Here is an 11,020-nt window from a genome sequence, read left to right on the forward strand (position 1 = left end):
ACATGAGTCCCCACAGCTGGGCCAGAGCTGACCCTGAATTCAGCTCCATGGCAGAACATTGTCCTGTCACAGCATCCATCCCCCAGCCCAGCATCCATCCCCTCACAGATTATTCATCCCCTTGCAAGGCCTCTGTCCTTGTACTCTGTGCCCACAGGTGTCAGGCCACCATGCTGTGCTATGTTGGGCCACTGCATCCCTGCTCCCAACCCCAGCACCCTCTAGCAACACACCAAGGAGCTGCAGAAGTTTTGATAATCTTTATTCCAGGTGCAGCAGCGGCTGTCCCCACCACAGGATTTTGGAGATGTCCCCCATGAAGACTGGGACACTGGTGAGCCCAGAGTCACTGAGGGAGGGCTGGGGACTGGCCATGCCAGGTCTCTTCCCTGTGTCCTGATTCTGTCGTGTCCCAGTTCGCCTGTACCCCTTCCCGGTTCAGCTGTGCCCCGAATGAGCTGTGACTCGTCCCAGTTCCAGTGTGCTCCGGTTCCGCCATTCCCGCTTGAGCCATGCCCCGGTTAAACCCATTCCATCCCGGTTCAGCTATTCCCGGTTGAGCCGTGCCCCGGTTTAGCCTGTTCCATCATGGTTCAGCTATTCCCGATTGCGCCGTGCTCCCGTTTATCCCACCCAAACCAGTCCATCCCGTCCCGGTTCGTCCCGTCCCGGTTCGCGCGGTCGCTCCGGGCGGCGCAGCGCGGCACAACAGCGCCACCTGCCGGCCCCGCCGGGCGCCTCCCGGTACCGGCGAGAGTCCGACCCATCCCGGCTGCCGGGACCCGGGGATCTTCCGAGTCTGGGGACCCTGACCCATCCCGGCTGGAGGGACCATGGTGACTCCCCAGGGCTGGGGACGCCGACCACATCCTCATAAAGGGCTCACGGGTCGGAACCAACAGGGATAGAAGGGGCTGCTGGGCATCCTCGGGGTGCTGGGCTAGCGCAGGTGAGGCGTGGAGGAGCCGAGGTAGGTACGGAGGTCGCTGAGGGTGGAGGGGATGATCTTGGCGGGGATGGTCTCCCGGCGGAGTGCCTGGTGGGCAGCATAGCGGTGGCAGCCCCCGAAGGAGTAGAAGTAATCGCCGCCCTCACTGCCTTTGATCCAGAGCACGTCGATGGGGGGCACCCGCTCGGGATCCTCCTGGGAAGGGGAAGAGACATCCAAGAGCAACACACCCCGGCACCCCCATCCTGCCCTGACACCCCCCGACTGTGCCAGGGCTTGGGCGCTGACAGCTCCCCAGCAGCGCCCTCTGAACGGGTGCAGGAGGGGCTGTGCTCACCTGCAGGGTCTCCATCAGGCTCTGCACCTTTCCCGGCTCCAGCTCTGACGGGATGGGCCGGATGAGGACCCGCATGGGCACGTTGTGCACGGCCGAGATGTGCTGGGTGTGGATGCTCCTGTCCTCGGCCTCTGCCATGGCTGTGGCTGCCGGCCGGCCTTTGCTTTCCTCCGTCGTGCTCAGCCGAGCCCTGCGCTCTGCCCCGAGCAGTGCAGCGCCCAGCCGTACCCCTCTACTTCCTCCTTGCCCGGCCATCGTCATCGTCACGGCCTCCGCCCCGGTGTTTTGCAGAGTCACAGTGAAGGGGCAGGACAGAGTTCCGGGCCGGGTGCCAGAGCCGGCTGGCCCGCTGCCTGCTCCGGAGAGCCCGCGGTCAGGGCTGCCCTCGGCTCCTCCCTCCCCTGGGACGCCCATGGGCATGCGGCAGCTGAGCCCCCCCCAGGTGTGCTGGGGGTCCCTGTCCTGCCCCCTGAGGGTCCCGCCTGGCCGGGCCGGGGCACTGAGGATCATCCTGCAGCTGAGAGCTGGGATGTGCCCCCCACCTGCCTGGCTGTACCAGGAACACATCCCCAACCCAGAGCCCCCTCCCTGCTGCGCTGACACCTATGGTGTCCACAGCAAGGAAGATGAGGCATGAAATAACTGCAGAGCTGAGCGGTGATGCTGGGATGCTCCACAGCTGGGCAGGCATGGAAGAACTTCAGCCCTGAGTCTGTAGCCATGATATTTTCTGAAAAATTCTTTCCTTAGGATTTTTCCTCCTGAGAAGCTGAGAGGCCTCAGGAACAAAATGTAAACATTGATTATCTGCTGCTGTGGAATGCAAGAGGTGCATCTGTGATTGGTCTCATAGAGTTGTTTATAATTAATGGCCAATCACAGTGAGCCAGCTTGGACTCTCTGTCCAAAACACAACCCTGTGTTATCATTCTTTCTTTTTCTATTCCTAGCTAGCCTTCTGATTAAATCCTTTCTTCTATTCTTTCAGTATAGTTTTAATATAATATATATCATAAAATAATAAATCAAGCCTTGTGAAAAGTCAGATCCTTGTCTCTTCCCTCATCCTCAGACCCCTGTGAACACCAGCACACTGAGTCTTTCTAGGTCGTTTCTTCAGACCAGTGCTCCAAACGGGGAGAGGCTCTCGGGAGGATCAGGGTCTCCCACCCCTCTGGCTGCTGCAGGGGACACCCTGAATCCACAGCAGGGACACGATGACAGGGGATGGCTGCTCCCAGTGCCCTCACCCTGGCTCTCTGGTGGCATGGAGGGTCCTCAGCCCCAGAGCTGACTCAGAAGCGTGTAGATGATGGGCAGGGATGGTTTTGTGAGGCTCTGGAACTAGTTTCTTGCAAGGTGAACCTGGCAATGACTTTGTGGGTGAAGGATTGCACTGATATCACTGGGAGCCCGGGGCTCAGCTAGGTCTGTGCTGACAAGCTGCATGCTAGAGATAATTTGCCTTTCTCCACTGGCACCCACATCTGGGAAAAGATGAGGAGAGAGGGGTGGGGAGCAGGAATGCCAGTCTCCCCTGGGAGCGGGGGCTCTACGGGGTTGTCATCACTGGCGAGTTCAAATAAAATGTGCTCACAGAATCCTCCCCATCCGGGGTGTGTGAGCATCACCGGCGCCCTTCCCGGGCTGCCCGCCGGGCTCCGCGCCGCTGCCGGGATTCACACGGGATTTACTTCCAGGTCAGCGCCCCGCCGCTCTCACCAGCAGGGTGGCACCGCAACCCCTCCTTGTCACAGCAGGGGCTGTCTGGCTGCTGCCCACCGGCTGAGGGGCTGGCAGGGCCATGTGGGCACCGTGGAATGCTCTGGGTGCCCAACGGGCTGCCAGGACATCGCCCCTCTATTTGGGGCAGTTCTGTCCAGGATGCCCCAGCCCAGGAGCGGGCACAGGGCACCGTCGATGGGCAGGGTGGCAGCTCGCGTGCCACCACCCGCCACCGCCGACACAAATCCCACAAGACACATGGTTAGTGGCAGAAATCCCTTTTATATCCCTGAATTGCATTACAAGTAATACTGCGGGTGGCCGGATCTCAGTAGACTTGTCATACTGGGGCTGGCGAGTACAAAACCTGGCAGAAAAAATCTATCATGCACGGAAAATTATTGCTGTAGTATCTGCTATTTACAGGAGAGAGGGGCAGCAGCGCAGCGCTCCAAGCCTGCCGGCCTCAGGACACCGCGCCCCGCGGAACGGCGCCGGCATCGCGGGCAAAACCCGGCGGGTGCCTGCGTGGCCAGGGCGATGCTCATCCCCTCCGTGGGGTGCGGATGTGTGGTCACCGTGCCGTGGCAGCGAGAGGACCATGACAGGGACATCCCCACTCAACCCGTGACCAACACAGGCACCGAGGCAGCGGGAGGAAGACGGTGCAAGGGAGGAAGACGGCGCAGGAAGACGGTGTGGGGGTGCGCGAGTGCGGCCCCGCGGGTGCCGGGCTGAGTCCCCGAGTGTTGGGGACCGGCACGGGCTGATGGGGCTGTGGCAACTCGCGGCCCGAGGTAGGAAGCGGAGGCGTGGGTCGGGCCCCGCTCCGGGATGCCGTGCGCGGAGCTTGCTCCGGGGCGGGGGCGCTCCGCCGGGAGGTTGCATAGAGTGGCTGGTGTGTCCCCGCTGGGCTGGCGCGGGGCACGGAGCAAAGCAGGAGCCCGTGGAAGCAAGGAAGACAAAAGATAAGGGCTTTGCCTTTGTGGGTGGCTTGCAGGACATGCAGCCTGAGCTGCCGGGCCAGCTTGCGCCCTCCTGCCTCCGTGCCCGCCGCTCTGGGGGTCCTGTCCCCGTCCGTGTCACCGTGGCTGTGTCCTGGGCACGGCAGTTCTGCTGCAGCTCTGCCACCTCCTGCGAGCCAGCGCTGGCATGGCCCGGCCAGTCTTGACAAATAAATAGTGAAAAGCATAAGTTATAAATAATATAAATAAGAACATTTAAATAGACTCACCCAAACTTTACAGCTACTCTGACCCCCTCCTCCTGAGTGCAGGTGGGGGGCAATGGCGAGGGAGCCGGGAGCCGGCTGGAGAAGGGGCTGGGGACACATGGGGGGGTGGTTGGGAGTTTGGGTACTACCTGCCCAGGGCTGGGTCTCCAGCCCAGCTGCCAGCCCAGCCCTTTGCATGGTGAGGGGGCTGCACCTGCCTGGGTGCATCACCGTGGCAGGGGCCAGTTGTGCCTGGCCAAGCTGGGAGCTGGGAGCCAACGGAGGTCGTGTCCTGTGGATCTCTGCTGGAAGCCCCTGGCTCCTCCCTTGGCTCTTCCCCTGACTCCAGGGCTGCGGATTTGCAGTGCCAGGGTGAACGCTGTGCCACGGGGCAGAGGGGCAGCCGGGTGCCCTCTGTGGTGGGCTGTAGGGACCCGGGGCTTCAAGGGTGACTGGTAGCCCTGCCCTCTGTCAGCCTCAGTGGCCATCAGTCCTGCTGAGCTGGCAGGAACACCAGCCCGTGGTCTCATCAAGATTAGGGTCAAGGAGAGGGTTTGCTCCTAGCGGGGAGCAGAAAAGTGTCTTTTCTCCCCCAGGATCCCCTGGGAAGAGAAGCAGCAGCTCTAAATAAATAATAGTAATAAATTAAATAAATAGAGGTGAAAGTCACAAGCTAGGGGAGGGAAGTCTCTCCTGGGTCGGGAAGAGGTCCCCAGGTGAGTCCCCCGCAGAGAGACCTGCCTGGCTGCGGGGGGGCTCTGGGACCCAGGGGAAAGGAGCTGGGTCCCAGTGTGGGGGGGACCCCCTTCCCAGGGAGCAGATGGGGAGTGAGTCTGTGGGGATGTGTCCTCCAGACTGAGCACAGCAACAAACCAGCTGGCTGCAGCTGCAGGAGTGCTGGCACAGGGACTGGGATCAGGATGGGGACAGGATGGGTTGTATAGGGGAATAGGGATGGGCACGGGATGAGATGGGAACGGGGATGGGGGTTGGATAGGAGGATGAGGTTGGGAAAGGGGATGTGCCACAGGGCTCGGGGGGCTAATTCCCTATTGCACAGCTGTGTTCGGAGCCCTTGAAGCAGGCGGACTCGTAGTGCTTGTTGAGGTACGACTTGAGGGCGAAGGTCTTCTCGCACTGCTTGCACTTGTAGTGCTTGAAGGCGGAGTGGGTCTGCATGTGGGCGCGCAGGTTGGAGCGGTCGGCGAAGGCTTTGCCGCAGTGCGAGCAGCCGAAGGGCTTCTCCCCGGTGTGCGAGCGCATGTGGCCCTGCAGCAGCCAGGGCCGGCTGAAGGCTTTGCCGCACACGTCGCACTTGTGCTTGAGGTTGTGGGTGAGGACGTGCATGGCCAGGGCGGGCATGGAGACGTAGGCCTTGCCGCAGGTGGGGCATTTCCTCGCCATCTTGCTGTCCAGGCTGCGGTGGGTCTGCTTGTGCCGGCTCAGGTTGGAGGAGGTGGCGTAGGTCTTGCCGCACTCGGGGCAGGAGTGGCGGTGGCTGCCACGGCGCTGGCTCTCGCTGCGCCGGCGCGAGCGCCCGTCCGTGATGAAGAAGGCATCCATGGAATAGCTGTCTGTCACTGCCGCCTCCCCGTTGAAGTAGCGGGCGGAAAAGCTGGACTGGGGGCTCTCGGGGTCGCTGTACTCCTCGTGGCCGGGTGCGTAGGCCGGGTCTGCTGGCGGTGGTGGCAGGCCTTGCTTCTTGTCAGTGTCATAGCCGGCTGGCGCCAGGCAGTGCTGGAGGTACCCTGTGGGGACAACACAGTGGGGTCACTGTCCCTGCAGAGCAGCCACACCAGGGACAGGAAAAAGTCACAAGCTAAAATTTCCCATAGAAGGTGCAAACCCAGGGTTGTACCCCCACAAACTGGTTCCTGTCTGTGCTGAGCCACTGAGCACCAGAGCTGCATTGTCCTGCCCTGGCTCCTGCCTGCATGTGTTAGCAGGATGGGTCCCATCCCGCAGGGCTGCCTGAGATGGGAACTGGGGATGGAGCTGCGGATGGTCCAGCTGCGCCTGCCCGGGCTGCGGGCAGCCCCCAGGGGCTATTAGCTGCCAGACAGCTGTCGGTGCCGGGAGCTCATTGTTCACCGGGGCCGTGCCGGTAATGAGCTACGCTCCGTGGGCAGCCGGGATGAGGGGGATGAGGCTGCTCCAGGCTCCCCTTCCTCAGCAAAGGGGCTGGGAAAGCCCCCCACCTCTCTGCTGTCCCCACAGGGCCTATTCCTTGCAGATGGGACAGCACCAGGAGGGCAGCAGCATCGGGTACCTGGCCTCCTGCCAAATTGAGCGATGCACAGCACCCCAGATGTGGAGCCAGGCTCGGCTACCACTCCACTGGCGTCACACACATGTGACATTGGTGCAAGTCAGCTCATGACTTGCTCCGTATGTGGGTCTCTCAACCTGTGTCAGAGCGGGCACTGCGCTGGCATCCCGGTCCCTCTGAGCTGTCACACAAAGGTCACAGCAGGAGCAGCAGTGCAGCCCCCCTTCCCACCAGGCCAGCAGTCCTGGGGATGTACTGGCATCCCCCAAACTGGTCCCAGCAATCCCCTGCCTTGTGCACACTGGTCCTTGCAAGCTGTTTCAGAGGGCTCATCCCCACTGATAGTGGCAGAGGGGCTATTGGGGGCCTGGGGTCTGCACAGCTGGGCTGACCCATGCACACCGTGGGGCACAGGGACATCCCACCACAGCTGCAGCTGAGCATCCCCTAAATCCACACAGCCCCTGGCAGCACCCACGGACCCCTTGGCAAGCAGTGCTGCCGTTTGTCCCGTGGTGGCCAGGGGTGCCCATTGTGGGGAGGGGGCTGTGGGGCAGGGGCAGAGCCGGGCCCCCCCGTCCCCCGCGCCGTGCTGACAGCGCGGGCTGTGCAGAAAGCGCTCTGCTCAGCAATTTCTCACGCTGCCTCCGAGCATGCAGCAAGGTTATTTCCAGGAGAGCAGCGTCGGCAGCTTCTGCCCAGCTGCAGCACATCCCTCCCCCACCGGCTCCTGGCTGATGGGGGGAGCAGAGGACCCCCAGACCAGACAGGCTTGGTACCCCGGTCCCTGGCAGGGAATGCCCCCCACGGGCCGGGGAGCACTAGAAAAGGGGGGACAAGCGCCGCAGCGGCTGGGCACTGTTAGCTTGTGCATGGATCAGGCCCATTCCCGCATCCTGCTCCGTTTCCCAACCCACGAGCAGCCAGGACTCCCCATCCTATGCAACAGAGCCCCCGACCCACGGCCAGCCCCTCTGTCTGGGCTGCCCCGTTGTGGGGCTGTGCCAAGCCCGGGGAACTCCGAGCCCTCCCCAGTGTTCCCCCGCAGGAGGACGGGATTCCAAGGACCACGGGCACCCCAAGTCCAGCCTTTTGCACCCCTCCCGCTGCTGGGGTACCCCCCAGTCTCCCCCCCGCTCCCCGTGTCCCGGACGGCGCCGGCCCCCCCGCGCTCCCAGGGGGGCTCGGGGCACCGCTGCGAACAATGAAACCCTCCGGCACGGCGAGGCTGCCGCCCCCCGCCGCCCCCCGCCGCCCCCGCAGACCGCTTGCTCCTCACCCCCCAACTTGCCGTGGGAAGGAGCCCACCCCGGTGTCCCACGGGCGGGGGGGACTCGGGGCTGCCCACGGGGCTGATGCTGTCACGCAGGGGATGTTTCCCCAAGGACCAACTTCGGCAGCGGCCGGTGGCCCCGGGGACAAGGCGACAGCGAGGGATGACACACCCCACCCCGCACCCCTCGCCCGCCCGCGGGACACAACGCGGGGACCCCTCCCCGTCCTGCCCCGCGTCCCCCCGTGTCCCCCTCCCGGTGCCCCGCCGGGCGCACAGACAATAGAGGCGGGGGGGCCCCTCCGGACCCCCGGCCCCGCACTCACCATCGCCGGCGGCGGGGCCGGGCAGCGTGTAGGGGGGCTCCAGGGGGGCGTAGGGGGGCGCAGGGGCCCCGGCGGCCGGGAACGCCTCCGCTTTCAGCTTCTTCACCAGGAAGGAGCGGGGCATGGCGGGGCCGGGCAGCGCTGGACACCTCCGGTACCGGCACCGCCACCGGCCCCGGCCCCCGCACCGGCGCCGGCCCCCCCCGCCCCGGCCCCGGCGCTCGGCCCCGGCGGTGCGCACGGAGAGGCGCGGGGAGGCGAGTGCGAGGGGCGGGGAGGTGGCAGGGCGGCGAGGAGGAGGAGGAGGAGGAGGAAGAGAAGGAGGTGGGGAAGAGGGGGAGGAGGAGGAGGAGGAAGGCAGGCGGTCGGGGGGGGAGGGGGCCGCTTCGCCCGGCCGCGCCCGGAGCCCCCCCAGAGCCCCCCGAGCCGCCGGTAGCGCGGGGTGCCCCTGGCATCACGGCACTGTGGGGTCCCTGGTCCCTCCCCCTGGTTCCTCCCCCCACCCCGGCCACGGACAATGGGGACACAGGGGGACGGGGGAGACGGGAGGGGGGGGCACATGCCTCTGCCTCCCACCGCCTTTGTCTCCCTGCCGTCAGTCCCCGGGGCCAGGGAAGGACGGGTCTGCCGGGCGGGAGTCCTCATCCCCATCCCTGTCCCCTGCCCCATTCCTGTCCCTTGTCCCTTGTCTTGTCTCCATCCCTGTCCCTGTTCCTGCTTCTTGTTCCTTTCTCCTTTCCTTGTCCTTGCTCCCTGTTCCTATCCCTGTTCCCTGTTCTCATTCCCATCCATCTTCCCTGCTCTCATCTCTGTCCACAGACCCTTTCCACTGACCCCTTTCTCTTTCCCTTCTCTTTCCCCTGTACCTTCTTCTCTGTCCTCAACCCTTTCCCCTCTTCCCTGCTCTCATCTCTGTCCCACCTCTGTCCCACCTCTCTCTTGTCCCCATCCCTGTTCGCTTTTCCCATCCCTCTTTTCCCACCTTCTCTCCCCTTCCCATGTCCCTGTCCCAGTCCCAGTCCCCAGGAAGCACCGTGACCTTCGCAGCCACAACAATAGCCGGGCTCGTGGCAGTTCATTGTTCCCGGCCAGAGCCCCCACTCCTGCTCCCCCCTCGTCTCACTGGAGCCCCCACTCGCGCTCCCCCTCCTCTCTGCGCTCCGCTGCAGGCAGCTGCTGCTCCGGGGCTGCCTCTCCTGCAGTGGTGCCAGCTGAAGGCCGAGTTGTGCCATCTGAGGGACAGTGGGTGACACGGGGACCTGGCAGGCAGCTGGCTGTGCTCTCTCTGAGCCTTGTGCAATGCCCAGAGTGTTGCAGCACTTAATAAGGATGGTCCCTCTGCTGTCACCGCAGGCAGAGTGCTGGCATGGCTGGCACGGGGCAGCCCTGGGCACACCAGCCCCTTTGGCCAGGGATGTGGCACTGGGTTTGGGGATCAAAAGCAGCATCCCCACAGGCAGCACCACGGGCCTGCCTGCTCACAGCCATGTCTGCTCCTTCAGTTGTGCCTAGAGCCACATCTGGAGTCTGCATCGCAGTGTCCCTGCTCACTGCTTTGTGTGGTACTGCACAGCCCAGGGCATCCCACAGCATCCCACAGGATCCTATAGCCCAGGGCACCTCACAGCCCACATCCTAGAGCATCCCACAGACCACAGCATCCCACAGCATCTGATACCCCACAGTATCCTACAGCATCTGACAGCATTCCACAGCTAAGTGCATCCCATAGCTCACAGCACCCCCCGTCCCAAAGCATCCCATATCGACAGCACCCCATACATCCCACAGGATCCCAGGGCTGCTCCCCACGTGGGCTGGGGTCTCTCCCCTTGCTCCCGCTGCCCTTGGCCAGGGACTGCCGGCAGCACCACGAGTCCCATCTGTCCCTGCAGCGCTGCCCTGACGTCAAGGCTCCGCCAAGTTCAAGGTCACCTCTCCCGCAGGGCTGCGGCCCCGAGGGGACATCGCCTGCCTGCCGGGCCGCTCGCGGCGTCCCCCGCACACACCCCGGGCTCCCGGCCTCTCCCTGCTCCCTGATTTATCTATCCGTGCGTGTGCCTGCTCTCTCCTGGAAGGCACGCTTGCAGAACGGGCATTACTCACGCCCTAGTTGGGCCTGCCTGCCCGCTGCCCGCCCGCTGCCCGCCCGCTGCCTGCTGCCTGCCTGCCCGCTGCCCTGGGATTTTTGTCTCTCTCCAGGCTGCGGTGTAATAAGGGAGGTAATTAAGTGTAAAAGGCAGGAGGAGGGAGGGCTGGGAGGGGGGAGCAGCCCCGGCTCCTTTCGGAGGCAGGGGACTGCGATAATGTATGGTAATAACCGCAGCCAGCCCTGCCGAGCTGATAGCGCTGACGGCAGCGCCTGGGCCCCCCCAAACCTGCCCCCGCCACTGTGGGGAGGGGGAGCAGCGCCAGAAGAAAGGCTCAGCCTTCCTCCACCGGGTTTGTGCCTTCCTGAGCAGCTGTATGGAAATAATTCCCATCGGAGGCAATTGTTTCCCCGACAAGAGGGAGGGGGCTGCGGGGGTACTGTGGGTGAGGGGTTTTGGGGGCTCCCAAGGGCAGGATCATCCTCTTGAGGGGCAGGAGGAGAGAGGTCAGGTCCCTACTCCAGCTCCCAGTCTACCCACAAGGGACATATCCTGCTACTGGAATGAGACAAGCTGCCCCGTGGTGCCCCCACATCTCCCACTGGTCCTCAGCTCCCCCATCCTCCTTGGATCCTGGACACGGGCTCTGGGGTCAGCCAGGATCTGCCCGAGGATGCCCACTAGTGCCAGGAGGCAGAGCCCCCACTCCTGCCCTCCCTGCTGCCTCAGCTGCAGGACCCCCCCAGTGCCAGCCTGGGGGGCTGCTGGCCATTAGGAATTCCAGTCTCGTTCCTCCCAGAGGCGGCCGGGTCGCAGCCGGAGCCCCGAGGTGGCTCCA

The 11,020-nt window shown here is 64.0% G+C and overlaps 2 protein-coding genes across 2 annotated transcripts; both read right to left on the reverse strand.

Annotated features, from left to right (window-relative positions):
- Nucleotides 1-245: 245 nt before the first annotated feature.
- SRXN1 (sulfiredoxin 1) lies at nucleotides 246-3,512 on the reverse strand. Its single transcript, XM_058814553.1, has 3 exons — nucleotides 3,436-3,512; nucleotides 1,287-1,836; nucleotides 246-1,144 (listed from the first exon to the last, which is right to left on the reverse strand). Exons 1-3 carry the CDS (start codon nucleotides 3,510-3,512, stop codon nucleotides 941-943), a joined length of 831 nt encoding a protein of 276 aa, XP_058670536.1. The 3' UTR covers nucleotides 246-940.
- Nucleotides 3,513-5,265: 1,753 nt separating this feature from the next.
- Nucleotides 5,266-8,260, reverse strand: SCRT2 (scratch family transcriptional repressor 2). Its single transcript, XM_058814945.1, has 2 exons — nucleotides 8,093-8,260; nucleotides 5,266-5,972 (listed from the first exon to the last, which is right to left on the reverse strand). The coding sequence occupies exons 1-2, from the start codon at nucleotides 8,214-8,216 to the stop codon at nucleotides 5,266-5,268; spliced, it is 831 nt and encodes a 276-aa protein (XP_058670928.1). The 5' UTR covers nucleotides 8,217-8,260.
- Between the last annotated feature and the right edge of the window lie 2,760 nt (nucleotides 8,261-11,020).

The sequence above is a fragment of the Ammospiza caudacuta genome, chromosome 15 (genome assembly GCF_027887145.1).
Source record: "Ammospiza caudacuta isolate bAmmCau1 chromosome 15, bAmmCau1.pri, whole genome shotgun sequence".
Taxonomy (NCBI): domain Eukaryota; kingdom Metazoa; phylum Chordata; class Aves; order Passeriformes; family Passerellidae; genus Ammospiza; species Ammospiza caudacuta.

Coding starts and splice junctions, on each gene's coding strand:
- SRXN1 (XM_058814553.1), bottom strand. CDS start 3,512: ATGCCGGCGCCGTTCCGCGGGGCGCGGTGTCCTGAGGCCGGCAGGCTT. Junction 1,837..3,435: donor CGCTGCTGCCCCTCTCTCCT/GTAAATAGCAGA, acceptor TTCCTGGTACAG/CCAGGCAGGTGGGGGGCACA. Junction 1,145..1,286: donor GCCTGATGGAGACCCTGCAG/GTGAGCACAGCC, acceptor TCCCCTTCCCAG/GAGGATCCCGAGCGGGTGCC.
- SCRT2 (XM_058814945.1), bottom strand. CDS start 8,216: ATGCCCCGCTCCTTCCTGGTGAAGAAGCTGAAAGCGGAGGCGTTCCCG. Junction 5,973..8,092: donor CGGCCCCGCCGCCGGCGATG/GTGAGTGCGGGG, acceptor TTGTCCCCACAG/GGTACCTCCAGCACTGCCTG.